Source organism: Taudactylus pleione, unplaced genomic scaffold (genome assembly GCF_031769625.1).
Source record: "Taudactylus pleione unplaced genomic scaffold, aTauple2 ptg000012l, whole genome shotgun sequence".
Classification (NCBI taxonomy): Eukaryota; Metazoa; Chordata; class Amphibia; order Anura; family Myobatrachidae; genus Taudactylus; species Taudactylus pleione.
The window spans coordinates 15,621,955-15,643,887 of NW_028284415.1; the positions used below are offsets into that span (position 1 = coordinate 15,621,955).

Below are 21,933 nucleotides of genomic sequence, written 5' to 3' on the forward strand. Positions count from 1 at the left end.
GTCACCTATATGTTAACACATATTACTTAGTTACAGTTGTACTTTAGACTATGTTAAAGCAGAACATAATAACTAAAATAGCATTTATTCTCCCACCATACCACAGCTGGGGAGAGAGGCTGAGTCCCTAATTGGAAAGAGCGAATGTTACATCATGAGTAATGAACATTCGCTCATTCAATCAGGTGATGAGGCTGATGACCCCAGGGAAAAAGTCTGAGGATTTGAAGAAACAAGGGAAATGTATCTTTAGAAGGGGATTAGCCCATTGGTGTACAATTGTGCAGGTGAACAGAAAAAAGATCCTCTCACTAGACTGGTAACTTAATGTAAAGCTGGGTACACACTAAACGATGTGTGTACCCAGCGATGCGACACACGACCCGGGCTGCTGACATATTGGACGGTCCATACCGTCCGATCTGGTGCCCGATATGCCGGCAGCCCCACATAGTACTGCATGGGACCGTCAGCCGTATTGCCTGATCTTACATGCTGCACATAAGATCAGGCGATGAGGCGGATGACCCCACGGGAGTACGCACTACACTAGGGGTGGGCAATAAGCGACCACCCCAGCTGTTATAGAACTACACATCCCAGATGCCCTGCCACAGTTTTGCTATTTGGCCATGTTAAAACTGTTGCAAGGCATGCTGGGATTTGTAGTTCAACAACAGCTGAGGAGACGCTTATTGGCCACCCCTGCACTACATGATGTAGTGCATACACACTACACATTTTAACGATTTGTCGTTCCGATGTGTCAGAATCGGACAAATCGTTAAAGATATCGTGTAGTGTATAGAGGCCTTAATACACTTCATTTGAGGTGTTTTGATTGCTGCGTAATATAGAAATTGTCGTGCATTAAAAATATAAAAGTTTTAAAGGACCTCCTCGCTTTTTCTCAATGTTTGTATTCCATCACTTTTTGTACATGTGATGCTCAATTGATATGTATTAATGTGAGATTGTGTAAAAAATGTTCAGATGTGCTTTCCATTTGCCTGATTTCCTGCATGGTTTTATGAACCCAGCTTGTTTGCATTATCATTGCAGAATTGAGCTGTTGCCCTGATGCTATTTTGTGAAATTTTAGTCACAATAGCAAATTATTCACTATCCTGATGCTTTGTAGAGGTCTACTTTATAAAAAAATACATTGGGGTTTATGGGCGGGATTCAATTGTTTCGCCCCTTTACACGCCTGACAGGAGCTATTAAATTGTTGCTCCTGTCGGGCGTGATCAGCTGCCAGCACACCATTTCAGCTCGCAGCCCCAGGATGGTGGGAGCTAAAATGTGCGAAAAGTGACCTGTTTGGGCGCCCAAAACAGCACTTCTCGCGATCGCGCCCAGCACTTCGGTCGGGGGTAGCCACTTTACACGGCTAAACCCGACCACTTTGGGTGCGATCAGCGCGAAAAACAGCAACAATTTAATAGTGCCCTGCGATCTCTCATCACTTTAGATGGGATATCAGATGCGCTATAACAATTGAATACCGCCAAATGTATCAAGCAGTGAAAAGCGTGGAGAAGTTGCCCATAGCAACCAATCAGCTCCTACCTATTATAGTGTTTACTCTAGGTCCAGCGCTGGACATAAAGAAAGGGCACGCCGGTGCGCGCCTCCGGGGGTGTGGCCATGAGAAAAGGTCCGTGTCTCTAAGACACCCCCCTTTTCATCACTCTTGGGGGCATGCCCGGCACTTACGGACATGCCGGGCTGTTCCCAAGCTCTCCCTTCTCTGTGAATAGATGCCGGGCGCATGCACCTGGCATATATTCACCCGGCAGTGATCGCTACACCGCAAGTTACCCACCCGTGGGACACTGTGGCCCGCGGGTGGGGACGGCACCCGGAGGCTGTTTTAGCGGGGCACCTTCAGAAGGGTTTGGGCGTATTCTGCCCATTTGAAATTGGGCAGGGCGTGGTACCCCGCTAAAACAGCCTAGCAGGAACACTATTATTTTATAGACTGTACTTGATAAATGCTACTTCTAAGCTGATAGGTTGCTATGGGCAACTTCTCCATGCGTTTACTGTTTGATACAGACCCCATTGTCTTGAAGATGCTCTGCTTAAAAAATATTTGGGAGATCAATCAATTCTACTCTAATACTGAAAATTACTTATGCTGGGCATACACTGCCAGATAAAATGTCTGTCAGACCGACAGACATTTTATCTGGCAGCCTGCCAGCCGCAGATGTCCGCGGCATACACTGTGAGAGAAATCTCACAGTGTATAGCCCGACATCCGCGCTCCGCCCCCGGGGGAGGAGGCATTTCCCTGTTCCTTCCGTAGGAAGGAACACAGGAAATGTCTGTCTGTCGGCTGCGCTGGGCATACACTGCCCGATGCGGCCGACAGTTTCCCGGGTAAATATCGCATCGGACGGGCATGCTGGACAATCCAACATGCCCGACCGAGCAATATTTAACCCTCGGTCGCCCGCACACACGCTACAATTATCGCGCGATCCGCCGATATCGGGCGGATCGTCCCGATAATTGCAGCGTGTATGGCCAGCATTACCTTTAGGTTTGGTGGATCCCTGACATCTGTAACGTTCTATGATGATCTCATTGTTTGTCTGTTTCATATGTATATATTGTGTTCACTCTAGCTCCGGCGGCAGGCAGGGTGCCGGAGCTAGAGAAGGCACTGCCGCGCGTGCACCCGAAAAGGGGGCATGGCCATTGAAAAGGGGGCGTGTTTATTAGACGCATCACCCTTTTCGTCACTCTTGGGGGCGTGCCCGTCACTTACGGACACGCCGGGCAGCTCCCAAGCGCTGCTGGCAGGGGGAATGGATGCCGGGCGCTTCTCTATAGGGGGCGTGGCCAAAGAAAAGGAGGCGTGTCTTTATGATGTGTCCCCTTTTCGTCACTCCTGGGGGCGTGCCCGGCACTTACGGACATGCCGGGCAGCCCACAAGCGCTGCGGTCACAGTGAATAGATGCCAGGCGCATGCGCCCGACATCCATTCACCGGTGGTGACTGCTGCGCCGCCGTTTTGACTACCCGCGGGATACTGTGACCTGTGGGTGGAGATAACCGTAGGCTGTCTCAGCGGGGTGCCGCGCTGGAGGGCAGGGTGCTTTCTGCCCTTCAGAAATAGGGCGCCCCACTAAATTTCTTGGGAATGAGACCAATTATATACACCTTCTGAAGTTCATTTTATATTATATTTTTTATAATTTTGTGACAAAGTTCGTGTACATCGAACCATCAGAAAGCAAAGGTTTCACTATCTCAAAATATTTCTTATTTCTAAATATTCGGATATGGGAGAATCAATGTGTGTGTGTGTGTATGTATATATATATATATATATATATATATATGTGTGTGTGTGTGTGTGTATATATATATATATATATATATATATATACATACACACACACACACATACATACATACATACATACATATAACCAATCAATTGAACCCGGCACTCACATATTGGGTGAATCAATTACTTGCTACAGTGACTTTCCAGACCATAAAACTCATTCCATAGAAGTCACGAAACAGGACGGCACTCAGTAGTCTTTAAAATGGTTCTTTATTTTTCCTTTTACAACGTTTCAGGGGTTCCCCCCTTCGTCAGGGACAGCAGGTTACAATAACACAATGACAATAATAGACATATATAGCCACAAGTATCAAGAAAATTACCTTCACCTGCAGAACGCTGATAACGAGCCATCAACACACGAGTGTAGTCATGGAAAGATAATGTCATCAATCAGCGCCTGCCTAGGTTCAACACTATGTTTGTGTTGCTTGGCAACAAACAATACTCATAGTCATAAATAACTAAATACCACCTATATAAAGCTTATTTAAATGCAGTATTACCCATATAATCACATAGTGTCAATATATATACTGTCAGGTGCATAAATATTGGGACATTGACAGAATTTTCATATTTTGGCCTCTATTCACCACCACAATGGATTTGAAATGAAACAAATAAGATGTGCTTTAACTGCAGACTTTCATATTTAATTTGAGGGTAATTACATCCAAATCAGGTGAACGGTGTAGGAATTACAACGGTTTCTATATGTGCCTCCCACTTTTTAAGGGGCCAAAAGTAATGGGACAAACTAAACAATCCTAAATCTAACTTTCACTTTTTAATACTTTGTTGCAAATCCTTTGCAGGCAATTACAGCCTGAAGTCTGGAACGCATAGACATCACTAGACGCTGGGTTTCATCCCTGGTGATGCTCTGCCAGGCCTCTACTGCAAATGTCTTCAGTTCCTGCTTGTTCTTGGGGCATTTTCCCTTCAGTTTTGTCTTCATCAAGTGAAATGCATGCTCAATCAGATTCAGGTCAGGGGATTGACTTGGCCATTGCATAACATTCCACTTTTTAGCCTTAAAAAACTCTTTGGTTGCTTTTGCAGTATGCTTCGGGTCATTGTCCATCTGCACTGTGAAGCGCCGTCCAATGAGTTCTGAAGCATTTGACTAAATATGAGCATATAATATTGCCCAAAACACTTCAGAATTCATTCTGCTGCTTTTGTCAGCAGTCTCATCATCAATAAATACAAGGGAACCAGTTCCATTGGCAGCCATACATGCCCACGCCATGACACTACCACCACCATGCTTCACTGATGAGGTGGTATGTTTTGGATCATGAGCAGTTCCTTTCCTTCTCCATACTCTTCTCTTCCCATCACTATGGTACAAGTTGATCTTTGTCTCATCTGGTCATAGGATGTTGTTCCAGAACTGTAATGGCTTTTTTAGATGTTGTTTTGGCAAACTCTAAACTGGCCTTCCTGTTTTTGAGGCTCACCAATGGTTTACATCTTGTGGTGAACCCTCTATTCACTCTTGTGAAGTCTTCTCTTGATTGTTGATTTTGACACATATACACCTACCTCCTGGAGAGTGTTCTTGATTTGGCCAACTGTTGTGAAGGGGTTTTTCTTCACCAGGGAAATAATTCTTCTGTCATCCACCACAGTTGTTTTCCGTGGTCTTCCGGGTCTTTTGGTGTTGCTGAGCTCTCCGGTGTGTTCTTTCTTTTTAAGAATGTTCCAAACAGTTGATTTGGCCACACCTAATGTTTTTGCTATCTCTCTGATGGGTTTGTTTTGATTTTTCAGCCTAATGATGGCTTGCTTCACTGATAGTGACAGCTCTTTGGATCTCATATTGAGAGTCGACAGCAACTGATTCCAAATGCAAATGTCACACCTAGAATCAACTCCAGACCTTTTACCTGTTTAATTGATAATAAAATAATGAGGGAATAGCCCACACCTGTCCATGAAATAGCTTTTGAGTTGATAGTCCCATTACTTTTGGCCCCTTAAAAAGTGGGAGGCACATATAGAAACCGTTGTAATTACTACACCGATCACCTGATTTGGATGTAATTACCCTCAAATTAAATCTGAAAGTCTGCCGTTAAAGCATATCTTGTTTGTTTCATTTCAAAGCCATTGTGGTGGTGATTAGAGGCCAAAATATGAAAATTCTGTCAGTGTCCCAATATTTATGCACCTGACTGTAAATACAAAGCACATGGCAATCCATTTACAACGAACCACCATAATTATACATTTGTAAAACGTACAGACCAAATCACTACACAATGGGCCTGATTCAGAGGCGCTCGCTCTGTCTGAATCAGGGCGCTTTTTTTTTTTTTTAATTTCGGGCTCCAGGCCGCTCACAAAGCTGTGGGTGACCACCCACAGGTATTGCGAGTGGCCTGGCGATGGTCGCGATTATCGCGACCATCGGGCTTGCGTCGAGACCCTGCAGGAGAGTCTCTGGTCCCACAAGCCAGAGTGAACTTCCTGCTCTAATAGAGCAGGAAGTCCACTACTGACATCACGAGTGACGTCATTAGGGCCGCCCACAAACGGCAGGCGTTCCTTAGGGAATGCCTGCATTTGTGCAGCCACCCCCCCTTCCCCGATTACAAAACGGGGCGAGCTGTCAATCAACTTCGACAGTGACAGAGGAGACTAATGCCCCTAACCACTAGCCCTAAGCCTTTTTCACACAGCTTAACTCTAACTTCCCCCAAACTCCCCCCTTGTGCATCAGCTAGGTTAGAACCTGCAGTGTCCAATATGATACTGGACTTCTAGCTAAGAATGTTATTAATATATTTCCTGCAAGCAGCTCTTTTTATTCTGTTCACTACTTCCTTTACCTATTTGTGTATCACACTTATTAATGGAATTTTCCGTTGCTATACTCTCTTTGCTTTTAATATATGAGGTATACCAATGGAGCACAATTCGAGAAGGTCTACAGGGAAACATTTTGGATCTTATGTTCCATGCAGCCAACGAAGGGTGGGGAAACTGAGCTTATCCCAATAAAAGTTTCTTAATTTTTAGTTTGTCATGTAAACCTGGCAAGGCGTCATTAAAAATGGAAACTCTTAGAAATCAGTGCTTGTACTTTTTCAGCACAAGGTACCTAAGCAACCCTCTGTGTAATCTGGACACCCTATAAAACTGCTTATACATCTTGTTTTCTTCCTTTAAACCCACTAAGTACAGACTCCACTAGTGGAAACTTTCTTACAAGATCATACTTACCAAGGCCATAAATCAACGGTTTATAGAAGCACGGTTTACCAGCTACACTGGTCTTTTATGATGTGACAGCTGCTGCAGTGAAGAAAATAAAAATTCTTGCAAGTGAAATTGCATAATGCTGAAACTGACGAGTTGTGGGTTTTTATAATAATAATTAAATTTTAGACATTAAGGGGGCAATTCATTTGTTTGTGTGTATATAAGCTCCCGTCTAAAGAGCCTGGGAGCTATAAAATTGTTTTGCACAATCAATTGAATAGCACCCTTATTTCTTATGCTGGTCCCTTCCTCGCGCCCGATTGCACAGAATTAGCCATGATAAGCAGTTTTCCCGTGCTAGGCACTTGCAACCTGCCCTGAAACCCTCCTTTACATGGATTTCTGCTCGTACCTCAAGAGAGTGCAAGCAGAAATGCACGATAAGTGCAGCCTCTTGGCTGGCTACACTAAACAATTGAATAGCTTTCTAAATACATAGGGCTCGATTCAATTGAACACGAATTAAATAGCACCGGGAGGGAGCTCCCGGAGCTATTCAATTCAGCGCACTGTTAAAGATTTCTTCTCGCACCCCTCCAGAAAACCGACAAAAGTACAGACTCGATGCGTTTTTTTCTGCCCTTAGCGCCGCAGAAACAGCATCGCACCGGGAAGTTTAGTTGGAGAATGCCCGTTCTCGCGACTAAACAACCTGTTTAAGGGGCGGGAGAACGGGCATTCTCCATCCTAACAGCGCTATTTAATTCACATTCAATTGAATCGAGCCCACTGTTTTACTAGAAAGTAACTAAATACTGGTCCAATCAGAATGCAGACTACTAATACCCCTTTTACACCAACATAAGAATCCTGGGTTGATGCACGGGAGCGCGCATTAGCTCGGGATTTTGCCAGTGTAAATGGATCCACCCGGATCCGGGGATCCAACTCTTTACCGAGGCGAAGCAGGAACCCCTACTGATTAGATGTATTAACATCTCATCGGCTAGAGTGGGGGAGTTCACAGCACAGCCTAGTGCTGATGCGCTGTGTCCAGAGAATGTCCAGAGACCGCTCACCACACAGATGTACAAAGTGCTGCAGAGCCGACTGAAAGCTCCCCGCAGCCAGTGCACTGTAATGACAGGCAGCCGATCCGATGTCACTGCTGCCAGGCCCTGGGGAGTATGGAGAGCCCCCAATGTGTGCCTCTGCCCCAGTCCCCCAATGTGTGCCTCTGCCCCAGTCCCCCAATGTGTGCCTCTGCCCCAGTCCCCCATGTGTGCCTCTGCCCCAGCCAACCATGTGTGCCTCTGCCCCAGCTCCCCATGTGTGCCTCTGCCCTCCCAGCCTTTGTGAGCATCTGCCCGCTTCCCCCTATCTGCGTGCCTCCGATTGCGGAGCCCTACTTGTTTAATTTATACTGGTCCCACATATTCTGATGTAAGCCTGCCTGCACCCACAGTGCTGCATCCTTTGTAGTTTGGCAGCGCTGGACTTTTCCATGTGATTCAGATGCAGCCCGATCCTGGCATGACCCAGAGACGGTGGTGCGATGACATGACTTTGTGTACCTACATTCCGCCTCCAGCTACAGTGATGCAGTGACACAGTGCAATGAAGTTGAATCAATGTGTTTAGATTTTTTCCTGTGGGGGCCAATGTGTGTGTTTTTTCTTCATGTGGGGCAAATGTGGTGTTTTTTACCTACTGGGGCCAATGTGTGTGTTTTTTTTTTTTTTTTTCCTACCGGGGCCAATGTCATCTGCTACTTTTCTTCATGGGATTTAGATGGGACCCAGAAAATGTCAGGTAGGACCCCGATTTCTTTAAAGTGAGGGGTCCCTGGGACCCACATTTTTTTGGGCTCACCGCGATCACTGATACATAGCCCAGCACATTGGCGCTATCTTGTAGATAGCAGCCCCAAAAATGGCATAGAGCCCCTGTCATTTACCGCCCAGTCCCCCCAATCACACATAGGGGAGAAGCGGTATCAGTGCATAATGTGCGCTGATGCCGCTTCGGCGGTTAATACATCTACCCACAGGATTAAGTGGAGGGGTAGAGAGAGAAGCCTGTGGCAGGGGCAATGGGGCATATGGATCTCCATATCGGCATCCGCGCACGTTATATGCGCTGATACTGCTTCTCCCCCATGTATTACTGGGGGGCTGGGCGGTAAATGACAGGGGCGCTATGCCATTGTCGGGGCTGCTATTTGCAAGATTGCAGCGCCAATAGCCTTGGCAATGTATGAACGATCAGTTCGCCTGACTGCTCCGCCAGCTATCGATATCGACAACTGCAGCTGGCGTTGCCCTATCTCCACAGCAGGGACAGCGCTGTCCCTGCTGAGGGACCTACTGGTTCCAGGGCTGCACGCGGGACCACGAGATCCCGCGCATGCTCAGTGGAGCTGGCCGGAAGTGAGACACAGTGCATCAGCACTAGGCTGATACGCTGTGAGCTCTAGCGGGGATCGCCGGTGGGGAGAGTTTTCGCTCCCTCCCTCTGCCGATGAGATATTAATACATCTTCTCGTTAGTGCTTCCTGCTTCACCTCAGTAAAGAGGTGAAGCAGGAAGCGTTATAGCGGTATCATAAGGGCCGCTACAATACATTACCCCCTCCATAGCTCATGCGGGAGATGTGCTACATGTTTATAAATTCATACCTTCTGCAAAGTGGTACATGACCTATTTTCATATGGTTCCATTCTGGACTTCCCTCTTAATTCATGATTGCCATCACCCGTGTTGAAATACCTTGCTTATCAATTAACTAGTTATTAATGATGACAAAGGTATTTCAGTACAGGTGACGGCAATCATAAATTAAGAGGGAAGTCCAGGAGCAGAGCATTTTGTACCTGATGGAACGGGTCATGTTGGAGGGCCTGTGGTACTCACCAAATAAATGTTTGAGAACCCCTGATGTAAATTATCTTCTTCAGTTTTTTTCTCTTCACTGGTTGAGATACTGCTTACTTTGCTCTTTATTACATAATTACTGTATAGAAAAGCTTCTTTAATAACACAGTGCTATGTGCACAGATGTACTGTAACCCATAGCAACCAGCCATTTTCAAACCATACTAAAACAAAGAGACTGGTTGCTATGGTTTACAGCACCCATGTGCCCGTTGCACCAGATGTCTAGTGGTTAGATATGCAGCACACACTACATTTGGTTTTTTAGTTTGGTTTCAGTCATAAAATCAGCAACTGGAGCTGCATATGTGATAAATCCTCTAATGCTTTTGTAATTGTGTTTAAGAACTTCACTTTACTTTTGTTTATTTATATAATGACATGATATTTAGTAGTAATCTTTACATTAAGGTAACTCACCACTCACTAAAATAACAGGCCTCTATATTTGTGTGGCAGCAATTTTAATTTCCTCACCCTTCCACATTTACCAGGCGCTCTAAAACCCTGTGTGTTTAGCTGCTGCTTTTGGGAACGGCACAGGGACTGGAAAAATTTGAGCAAGTGTTTGTTTAATTCCTGTCTAATGATCTTGTGAAAGTGCTTGTTCAACATGTTTTCATACCAATTACGTTTGGTCAGTGACAAAAAAGTATCTGATGGAGTGGGAAGTTTGCTTTTTCTGGAAAGAGAGAGGGACCCCAATGTTTTCGCAAATCATTCTCCCATGTACTGGACTCATATGAAAAGTCATTTACTCTAGGCATTTTTTTTCCCTTTAGCATGGGAATGTGACTGACCTGTTCAAGCTATGGCATAGACAAACGTGTATATCCAGCACTGTAATACAATTTCCGGTGGCACGTCCGGTGATTACTTCTACTATTAAAGCAGTGCTTTTTTTTTTTTTTTTTTTTAAATGCATCTTGAAAATAGTGCATTCAATTTTATATTGTGTTTTGCACACACAGATTTTAGTGCCTGACATGTACATCAAAACTGTCTTTCCCAAGGACACAATGCCGATTTATGGTATTCAAACCCGAATTTCAATGCTTTATACAGTATAATCCCTGTATTACGCTGAACATCCACATGTATGTTAATTGGTACCTTGTGGGGTTATTAGAAGCCATGTCTCAAGTGACCATACACTAACAGGCTACATGAGGAACTCATCCACAACAAGCATAACATACCAGTCAGGTGAGAGACCCATAATACTTCAATTTGAAAGCCAGATAAGATAGTGTCAATTATCATAATTTATACAGTGCCACAAAACTCTGCAGCACCTGACAGTCCGTATAACAAATCACACATAGAAACAGAATAAGGACAACATGGATGACAGGGACGGTGCCGACTTGGAACAGAGTAGAGAGGTCTGCTCATGAGAAATTACAATGTGAAACCTATTGGGCGATAGCTGCAGGCATTTTACACTGCATGACTCGATGTGTCTATGACGAGGTGGTAGATCAACCCCTTTACATGACCAGAAAAATCAAAAGTATTCCAAGATTTACTGAATGTTACAATACACCTTTACATGTTAAGTCAGATACACATTGTGTTTGCTGGTATAACTTTATGTTTCTGGAAGTTGTGCGCTAGGAATGAGTGGAATAGGGATTCAGGGAATGGTTCTGATTGGTTTGACTTGAAAGTGATCTCCACTTCTAAAACTTCTAAGTGTCTTAACTATTCTCTAATGTACTGTTTTACTAATTGAAACTCATTCACTGTCCCAATAATGTGTTTTTTTGCTAATTAAGCACCTTCACTATCACATTTATTGTTGTGCTAATTAAAGTTCCTACGTTGTAGCAATCGCTTTGATAAATAAGCCCCTAATGTAAACTGCTGGCTGGCTGCGAGGATTTTGTTGGTTATCAGGGAAACGGTCACAATAACACCTTTCCCCAACTCCCTTTTTAAACATGGTGATGATGTTGGTATGATGCATTGTGGTGGGGGGCTTCTGAGCGATTTCCCTGCTGCTGTGCTGATGAGATGGTTTCCTCTGATAACTAAGGGAGGATGGTAATTTTGTGGGGAAGAAATCTCAATGAGATTCATGTGAGGCCATTCTCTGGTGATTCTCAGAGCATTTTTCTGCTCCATTCAAAGGGCTTGTGCTCTTACACGACCTTGGCCTGTATTGTCAGTGGTGTGGCTTTTGTGCCCTCCATATACACTTTGTACAGGAACATGCTTTTATTAAGGCGTTCCAATTTATGATGCTGACACATAGTAAGGATGTGTCTCCACTCTTCTCAGTTATTTAAGACTTAATTATAACAAGAAATATATTTGGTAAATGAGTATAACTTGTAATTAACAACGGCATCATCCTCTGTTGTAGGCAGGCCCTTGAAGTGCTGTTTTTACTTATTCTACCATGCAAAACAGCCTTCTAATCATCCTTTTAACATCATTAGGATCATTATCAGGCATGTTGGGAAATTAGGTTGATTGTCCTGTGTGAGTGGTCGTCTTCCAAACAACGTAACAGGCTTACGTGTAAGCGAAGAAATAACCAGCTGCTTGACGTGAATATCAAAAGTAAAAACGGCAAAAGAATTACCGAAGGGGCGCTACCATGTGATGTAGACCCTATGATAAATGAGCAGCTTTATATAAAAGAGGTTAGTCAGTTCTCACAAGGTATAATGCAGAAAATAACTATAAACAGCGCTCAAATAACATTTTGTACATGAATCACATTAAATGTAAGATCTAAGCTCAGAAAATAGCAAGCACAATCACAATAGTAAAATACATATATAAAAAATAAAACTATTCTATAGCTGTGTTCTTAAGATCACCCAATCCACATAGTATATGTACTTAGTCCCAGGTGGTATGGCTGTGGGAGCTTAAGTTCATGAGTACGTCCAAACAGGGCGCAATCTCCTGGTGTTAGATGAGAAGCTGTGGTTAGCACAGCATAATAGTTACCAGTTCCAGTGTCTTAGAATGTGGGGTCCCTTTAGCAATGCCGGCAAAGCTTTTGCAATTGTAATAGTCCCCTGTGACACAAGTTCAATGTGCTGGTAGCAGAAATTGTGCAGAAACACCAAATAGGCAAATACCAGATGGGCTCCTTCTGGGCTTTGAGTGGTGGAGGGTGAAATTAGCCAGTCCCTTGGGACTAAACTTAGGCCATACCACCTGGGAATGAGTATATATACTATGCGGATTGGGTGATCTTGAGAATACTGTGCTATATATTGATAGATAGATATAGATATGTGTGTGTGTGTGTATTTTACTTGAAAATTAATATGCAATGTCCAGGACTTTTCTAGTTTGGCCATCCATGTATGCCGTCAAATTCTGATCCTGTTGCGTGGCTCTAGGTCGGCATAAAAAAATTGTGACATGAATGTATGAACTCATACGTATAGACACTTGTTCTTACATCAGCTGATGTGACTTTTCCCTTCCAGGTGTGGCAGGAATGTGCCTAGCACAGATTCGCAGGACAGTTGCGGTATCACCAGCAGCATTCCGCCTGCTCCATATATACAGGAGAAGAAGCAACTACTGGCTCATCTTCCATCCATCAAAACGCAAGGTAGGCACAGCTCTGGAGGTTAGAGCTACTGTAGTATCTTACAGCATCATGAAGCAGCAATTCAAAGTAATGTCAGGAGCCGGTCAGCTGAATTAACAAGTCAGCAGTACCTGTTTTTTTTATTATTATTATTATTATTATTATTATTATTATTAATCTCCAGCATGATAACGGATGGAGTATAGCAAAATTCAGTGTTACAAACCCTTAATCGCTAAATATAGAGCTTCTTACGACCTTGGCAGAAAAACATTCTGGTAAACCATACAAAAGTATTGTATTGTCAGATGGGTTTTAAAGTTTAAAGGCCAGAAATGATGAGAGAGCCATCAATTTGCTCAGTGCAAATAACCCCCCAACATTGGATACCATCATTGCCATAGTCTAAGAATTATGATGCGTTTGTTGCAATGGACACTTTTGAGGAATATTTTCCCTTTCTACCATTTTCTATTAGCTACTCTTAATGTGAATTTAATCAGTCTTCTTATAGTTAATGAATGGCAATGGTCTCCCTCAAAGCTCCGAATTATAGGTTATGTTTCTGTGACTTCTAACTGCTGTGGCTCATCAATTCTTCTGTATTTTATAATGGTGATCCATATTCAGGTGATATTAATTCATTGGATTAGTATATATCCAACTTAGCTTTCAGACACACATTTGAGTGATTGGCCAGATTGGTTTAGTTTCTTTGCACTTTATGATCAGTTTTGCATAATATTCTATTATAAACAAAGTGCGGATGATTTAAACCTAGGAAAAGGAAAGTGTTTGGTAAAACTTAATCATGGCATGTACAAGAGAATAGAATAAAACTATCTTAAGATAGAAACGCCCTTTACAATTGCCTATCAAGGGCACGCGGTACCACTTTCAGTGATTGTGCTTCAAACTTGTCTGCCATATAGATAAACCATTATTATCAGCTTTTTTTTATCTTTATGCAAGTTGCTTTCTATTAAACAGTGACTCGTCACAATGGACACATGCACATTACAAGATCAGGAGCTTGTCATAGATGAAGATATTCGAGAAACCATTTTTCTTTTTTGGAGTGTACCTTTTGTCCTACTGCAGGAGCCACCTGAGTCCTCATATGGCTGAATATATGGCTATATGAGACTAGCTAACAGGAATACACGCACATTTTAATTATCATATCTTTGACTTTTGCAGTATGTGGTGCAGTGTGGAGTTTTATGCCAGAGGGCGAAGCCCATGCCAGACCTGGCTGACTCAACCATACAAGAAGACAGTGCAGCAGTATTGCAAGAGAGAAAAGCTGTATCTGCTGTGCTCGCCACGCCAATGAAAGACCCGTCCAAAGATAACCATGCTCAGGAAGAGCTAGCAGCTGCAGCCAAAATAAGCGTGCAGCCCCATGCTTCCCCCGAGGAGAGAGGCTGGAAGGAAATAAAAGTACATTTGTCCACACTACCTGGAATTTTGGCTCGTCTCTCCAAAATCAGGCTATCGGGTATGTACTGATATCTACCTGTTCTTCCTTTTCCTACAGAATTGTCTCTGAGCAGCAGCATATTGAAGACAACCTTTCTCATGATGGGGATATGATTGCCTAGAGCACTATGTAGGTGTACAGGAAAAGTAGCCATTTTCTATGCTTCCCGGGCTCATGTGGAAATGTGCTGACGTCACACTGCAGTTTTTCTACATGAGCTACACCATACACTTGTGTTTACTCTAAATCTATCCTGCTTGCTTTCTGCCCAGTTCCCTTTCAGCATGTTTAAATAATGGTATAGATGGACATGGCTTTTTAGCATGATCATTTTACATACATAGAGCATACCATAAAACCAAAATCCTGTTTTTTCCATGACAGTGCCGGTATTTGCAGCAATAGCTGTTATGAATAAAAGCATTACAGTTTTCAACAAATTTTCTTTACTTTGCTTATTAGATGGAAAAACATATGCTACAGATGTGTCCACATATACCTGTCCTCAAATCGCTTCATGGGTTTTGCTACGTAGCCATGCCAAAACACTATACCTAAGTACCCAGTACACTGTAGGTGTGAGCTAAGATGCAAAGTGAAGGAAAAAGTACACAATCCAGGTTAAACATGCAAAAGACAAACCTGATACGAATGACCCTTGCCATGCGTTATTATACTTAGACTGCCACTTTATACCAATTGTTTGCAAAAAAATAAATAAAGTAATGCTAAGTACCTAGTACACTGTTTGCAAACTAAATCTCAAACCTGATATAAAAGTAACACAAAGAAGGAAAAAGTAACAGGAAAAAGTACGCAATCCAAGTTAAAATACAAGAAGACAATGCAGCAGGCAAAAGACAGGCCCGATACTAGTGACGTTTGCCATGGATTATTATGCTAAATAAGTGACTTTTATTATGAATTAATATGGAAAATTGAGGCAGGAAGAAGTAGCATAATTGAGGAAAAAAGTGTGCAGCACGGGAATAGCCCAAGACGCGTGTCTCTATATGGCGCAAAAGAGAGAGGTGCATGAGGACATACCTGTAACACACAGTTTTATACTACACTTTTTGTCTAGGCCAGCTACATTCTTGTATGCAACAGAGATGAAATACCCAGGCAAGATAACTGCTTGCTGACCTAGTAACACTTTTATAGAATGTAGGGATGCTTATACAGTACAAATTGTATTAATATCTATTCACAATTGCAACGGGAAGATATATAGTTAATCTGCCTTTGTGTTTCTGACTGAATTCCAGCTGCAATTTTCAAAACATCTAGCAGAGACCTAGCAAGACTATGAGATTATGAAGTACTGATGTACCACAATTGATGATTTTCTGCTATTTTTCTCTGCGGTATTTAAAACAGAAATTGTATTAAAGGCAAAACCCAGTGTGTTGAGTTGTAAAATATATTCAACATGCATAGTTTTAATTAATTCTATATACCACCTGCAATATCTTAGAAAATCTGCGATTTTGTTAAATTCATACTTGATAAATACCCTGTGCCTCATGTGCCTTATTAGCAATACAGAATGCTGATTGTGGTTAGTTTGGTGTCGCAGAACTGGAATAAATAACAAGAACTGTTTGCGGAAAACTATCCCTTTCATTTCAAATTAGCTCTTATATTGGCTTAAAGGGACTTTCCACCACTGTTGTAATTAGATGTAATTAAGTCCAAACCTGGGTATGTAAATTCAATTTATGCAGCAAGTATGAATTCTAAAAGACATGGAGGCATTTTCTTTATTATCAGTGGGACAGCACATTGAGCTGGAACAGGCGATTACTGCTGTTTAATAATTGCCAAATTATTTTGCTAGATTAAAAGTTTCTACTCCATGTACTAATGTTCTTATGTTAGAGAGATATCGAGTAGTATTAAGTCAATGGATACTTTTCTAAAATATTATTGTACCAGGCTAGTGGCTTTCAACTATTTATATATATATTAAACATAAAAATCTCCTTTTTTGCTGTTTTCTGTGGCTTTGTACTTAATGTTCTTCAGTGAAAACATAATTGCATACATATTGCAAAAATACAAAGGATAACTATAAAAACAAGGTGGGGGTAGAGGGGTAGTGGGGAGAGATTCACTAAGGCTTGAGAAGCAAGCAATGATGGGTCACACAAGGAGGAGTATTGAGGAAACAATGAGCCATAGTCACTGGAGGGAAGAATGGAGAAGGGAACAGATGAACACTGATGACAGGGATAGTGCTAGGAGGGGAGAACGAGGGAAGAGATTGCTTTAGAATAATATCTGTGGCTGCAATATTTGTAGGTTTGCAATGTATGAGCAAAGGGAGGGAAGGCAGTGCTAGAGAAGTGGCTAATAGGGATTTAAATACAAGGGGACTAATTTAGAGACAATAGGGAATCCAACTAGGGTGTCTAATTATGCACATTGGCAACACTGTTGTGTTTCAAGGTTAGACCCGCAACATGGTCTGTTCATGTGCAAATCTGCACCCTTATAGATGGAATTGCACCTAAAGGCCCCCATACATCAGAGATTGATTGCAGCAATCGTGCAATTTGCAATCGATTGTGTATAAAAATCTTTCCCTTTTTCAATCGATTGCAGATTGCAGGATTGACACAATCGATTGTGTATAAAAAAATTTCCCTTTTTCAATCGATTGCAGATTGCAGGATTGACACAATCGATTGTGTATAAAAATCTTTCCCTTTTTCAATCGATTGCAGATTGCAGGATTGACACAATCGATTGAAAAAGGGAATTTTTTTTATACACAATCGATTGTAAATTGCACGATTGTTGCAATCAATCTCTGATGTATGGGGGCCTTAACTCTGAATGAGGCGCAGTGTCTGTAGTATAATCCATGATTTACTTTATATAATTTTATCATTTGAGTGTCAGGAATTACCTAAAGAAATGTGCTAATACAGGTAGTTTTGTTTTTACAATCCCATATATCTAGATGAAGTAATAAGATGTGGAATAATGCTCCCTCTCTTGATATACTAGGATATTTGAAGTCACTGAGTACTTCAATGACTGTATAAGGATGTAGAGTAGATGACCATTATTGCTTATATCAGTGGTTCCCAAACTTTGTCGAATCGCAGCGCCCTAGAGTATCAGCATTTTTCCCACAGCACCCTTGGGCCAAAAGTTTCTTATTAAGAATTTCAGCAAAAATGAAATGAAGTAAATTGTGCTTACCTGTCACCCTTAGGCTCAGTTATGTGGTGGCTGACAGGGCTGCGATTCGTTTTGTCCACATATTTTTTGATAGGCAAAACCAGTGCTAATGGCTGCTAATCACAATGACTAAAAATAATTTTATTTGATACTGGACTACAAACCCTTGGCACTACTGCACGTGCCCTGAGGCACCCCAGGGTGCGAACCACTGGCTTATATTACACACACTTTTTTTTATAACAAAAAAAATTTATTCTTTAAGGAAAAGCACAACTTTGTCTTCTGAGAAATCTATGACAGTTGCTGCATGGGCGAGGGCTGGGTGTGATCAGTGCAGTTTTTGCCTGAGATAAATTTGATGGGCCACAAGAGTTCCATATTGCTGTACAAGGGCATAACATTGATAACAGGATATACTAATACAGACATTATATATAAATTCACATATATGCATAATTATCTGTAATGTGTCTGAAATATGGTAAAGTTTGTCACTCGCTGTTGCTCATTCACATAATGCATTTGTCCTCCTTCATCATTTTGCATGTCCACTGCCCATTCTTTGATTGTGTCCTTAGAAACTGTTTGTGATTCTCAATGGCCAGTTTAGACTTTTGAATCCCACAGAGCCGCCCGCCATCTTGGCCTACAAATCTATGCACATCGATTAATTTGTGCAAAATTATCCATGTGCCTTCACAAAGCCGCATATTTCAGTTGCAGTTTTGCACGTTATTGGCATGGATGAAGTTTGTCTTAACATAGCCACTGTCATTAAAGATATTCCCTTTGATTAATAGTCATGACTGAAAATGATAAAGAGCATTATTATTTCCTATATTCCCATCACTCATGCATTATATCCTCATAAAGTGTGAATATCTTCTTATCTGGCCTTGCATTGTATGAGCAAGACACTGGACTCTTACACTTGTCCTTTGCAGCCTTGGTGGTGATCACAGCTTCAGCGGGCTACGCCATGGCTCCTGTACCTTTTGACCTTAGCTGCTTCCTGTTGGCCTCTGTTGGAACTGGCCTTGCTTCCTGTGCTGCCAACTCCATCAACCAGGTAAGGTTGTCTGGTTTTGTTATCCGTACAGACAGATCAGTGCGTGTACATCATTTATATATGTTGAAGCAATCCATTTGACTAACATTGTTATAATGTCCGCCTATAGAAAGGTCATCTCTGAAATGTATAAAGGAGAATTGATCATGTTAGCATTCAGCGAATTCTGGAACATGCCAGAAAGCAGGGTTGTTGCAGTGTAGGAGGAGGATCTGTTTTAATGGGTATCCGATCTAAAGTAAAAAGGTAGACAATGTCTTGATAGACACCAGATGTTTGACAGGCAAAAGGTCGACATGTAAGAAGGTCGATAGGGTCAAAGGTCGGCATGCAAATGGTTGACATGAAAATGGTCGACACTTTTATTTATTTTTTTTTATTTTTTTTAGGGTTAGGCACTTAACCCAACGGATAGGCACCAGGAGGGTTAGGCACTAGAAGGGACGGTTAGGGTCAGGCACCTACCCCGATGGTTAGGGTTAGGCACCAGGAGGGAGGGTTAGGGTTAGGTACTAATGGGAGGGTAAGGGTGAAGATTAGGGTTAGAAAATGAACAAAAAAACATGTTGACCATATGCATGGCGACCTTTCGACCATGTCGACCTTTTGTCCCTGTCTAACAACTGGTGTCTATCTTTTTACGGTAGATCTTTCAATCCATAACCGTTTTAATGCAGACTGGATATCTGTGAGTCTCCAGGTGTTGTTGAGTTAGGTGTCCTAGAATCCCCTGCCAGTGACTGGTTGCCTACCTGATGGTTTTGGTTGTGCATTGTATAGGCCTCAGGAGAAATGGATTATCACCAATTTAGTTTATAGTACCATGTCTGGGTATGGGTTTTACATGTTAAATATATGTTCGTTCTTATCAGGAGTTGTCTGTTATACATAGGTGCAAGGTATTTCTACTTATGGTTATTTACCACCAGCCTTATTGTTCATTATTATTCATTGATCTTGCTGAATTTGAACTAAATGGATAGTATTGTTACCACCATTGCAGGCTATGTATGTCATCTAACCTTGTGTTTATTATCTGTAATAACAACAACTGTTATATTTCAAATAAAGTGAGATTTTCCTGATTCAGAAACTGTTTACAACAAATTAAAATATTTAAAATGTATGATTCCTAAATATTCTGCATGCCTTCAGGAATCTGAAAACCTCCAACAAACCTGTTCTTCCGCCTCCATATAGTTAGAAAACTAGTAGTGCAGCACACAGGTAACATATTAAATGCATAACATTGAATCTTATCCTCACTCTCGGCAAATCAATATCTCTTTTAACCTGGTTTAATATTTAATCACCTAATAGACTATACATTCTAGGCCCATAGTTTGTAATCCACTTATTAAGATATCGGTAATATATGTATTTCATGTTAACAAACACTTTAGAACTTTGCTAGTATAATTTTTTTTTGTGATTTTATGTTTTGTGGTCTTGTCTTTATGGGGGGTTCTTTCACTTTACGGGGCAAATTCAAATGTTTTTGGGCACCCGAAATAGCAGTACAATTGTTGCTCTAATCGGGTGCAAGTGCTGTAATGTTCTTTTCTGCTCGCTGTCTCCTGAGATGGTGAGTAGAAATGTACAAAAAGTCTGTGGTTTGGGTGCCCAAACGCATTTTGGGCACTCTAACCAGGACTTTAGACAGGTATAACCGCTTTACATGGCTAAACCAGTGCAATAATTAATGAGCACCCAAAACAATTGAATTGGTCTGTCAGGCGCCCATTATCGGCACCCAAAAAACTGTTGACTCTCCCCTAAAGAATATTCAATGTTTTTGTAAATCTTTCAAAATCTATATTTAATCTATTCGTCTCAGAGGTCCATGCATATGTATTCCTTCTGGTTTTGAGTTTCTTTATTTGGTATTTTACAGCTGAAAGATCTGTTGGCTTAAGCTGGGTACACACTTTTTCGATTGCAGGCTAAAACGGTCCCGATCAGCCTTGCAGTCTGTCCCCAGTGTGACCCCCTGTCAGCCCGTACACACTGCAGACATAGCACAGTGTGTACGGGCTTCTATGGGATCGGGAGATCGAATCGATAAATATTAAACAGTACATAAGATGCGACCTCCCGATCCCGACCATTGCAGGGGCGTTAAAAGCCATTTATCGGCTAATGCTACTGCATCGGGACAGTGTACACACCTATACAATGATACAATCCAACAGCCGTTCTCTCGATATTGGCCCGATGATTGTATAGGTGTGTACCCAGCATTCGGCTAGAGCGACACCACTCACGTCATTTCTCAGATTGCTATTGTGTAGCTCTCTAGGAGCTGCAGGTTGCCAGTCCTGCTTTGTTGTATATTTACAATCTTTTTGCACTTCAAACTTGTTCAGTGACTATAATTGTGTGTAATCTCTGTACATGAGTATATGCGGCCATACATCTGCTTTTTATATTCGTTTGATGCTATTGGGAGCTTAGGATGGCCCAGCTTTTCAACCCCCGCACTTTCTTTGTCCTTGTGCCATAGGGAAATGTTTTTTGCTTCATATTCACAAGATTGTAACTGATCCATTAAGGCCCTCAAGATTTTGCATTTGTCCTGTCTGCAAAAAAAATGTAATTGACTAAAGTTTTATTCCTCCGATTCTTTCTTTCAGTCTTTTTAATACCCTCCTGTAATACATACTTTTCATTAGCCTGCGACTGAGGCGCTCCGCAGATAAGGGAGAGCAGAGTGTTTCGGCATACCAAGTAGACCTATTCACAGTCAGGCACGTTACTTGTAAGATAAGTAAATTAGTTTCAAGTAATTCACATTATCCTTATGTTGATCTTAATACTACAATTCCTTAAGAAAAAGAGGATGTCTTCTATGGGGTGTGATGTCTAACCTGTCCATAGCCCCTCCACCCCAGGCGCCTGGTGGGTATATATTGTCTGGGGGAGGTGTGCCTTTGGTTGTCACAATCAAAGTGTTGCATAATATGGTAAAAAGGAAAGGATCTTTTGAAGATGAGCTGACTGTGGCAGATTTCTTGTCTGCCTGTAAGATCAGTAGATACGTCTCTAGACAGGTCATATACATAATTGAAGCAAGGAGGCCATTTCCCTATTATCTCTGGAGCACACCTTTT

General features: G+C 42.0%; 1 protein-coding gene across 1 annotated transcript in view; it reads left to right on the forward strand.

The window, feature by feature from the left end:
• Positions 1-21,933, forward strand: part of COX10 (cytochrome c oxidase assembly factor heme A:farnesyltransferase COX10) — a 138,319-nt gene that overhangs the window by 2,020 nt on the left and 114,366 nt on the right. Inside the window, exons 2-4 of the mRNA XM_088468456.1 lie at positions 12,970-13,097; positions 14,277-14,577; positions 18,699-18,823. Of these exons, the coding sequence (XP_088324582.1) occupies positions 12,970-13,097; positions 14,277-14,577; positions 18,699-18,823 (554 nt within the window). The remainder of the gene's footprint in view (positions 1-12,969; positions 13,098-14,276; positions 14,578-18,698; positions 18,824-21,933) is intronic.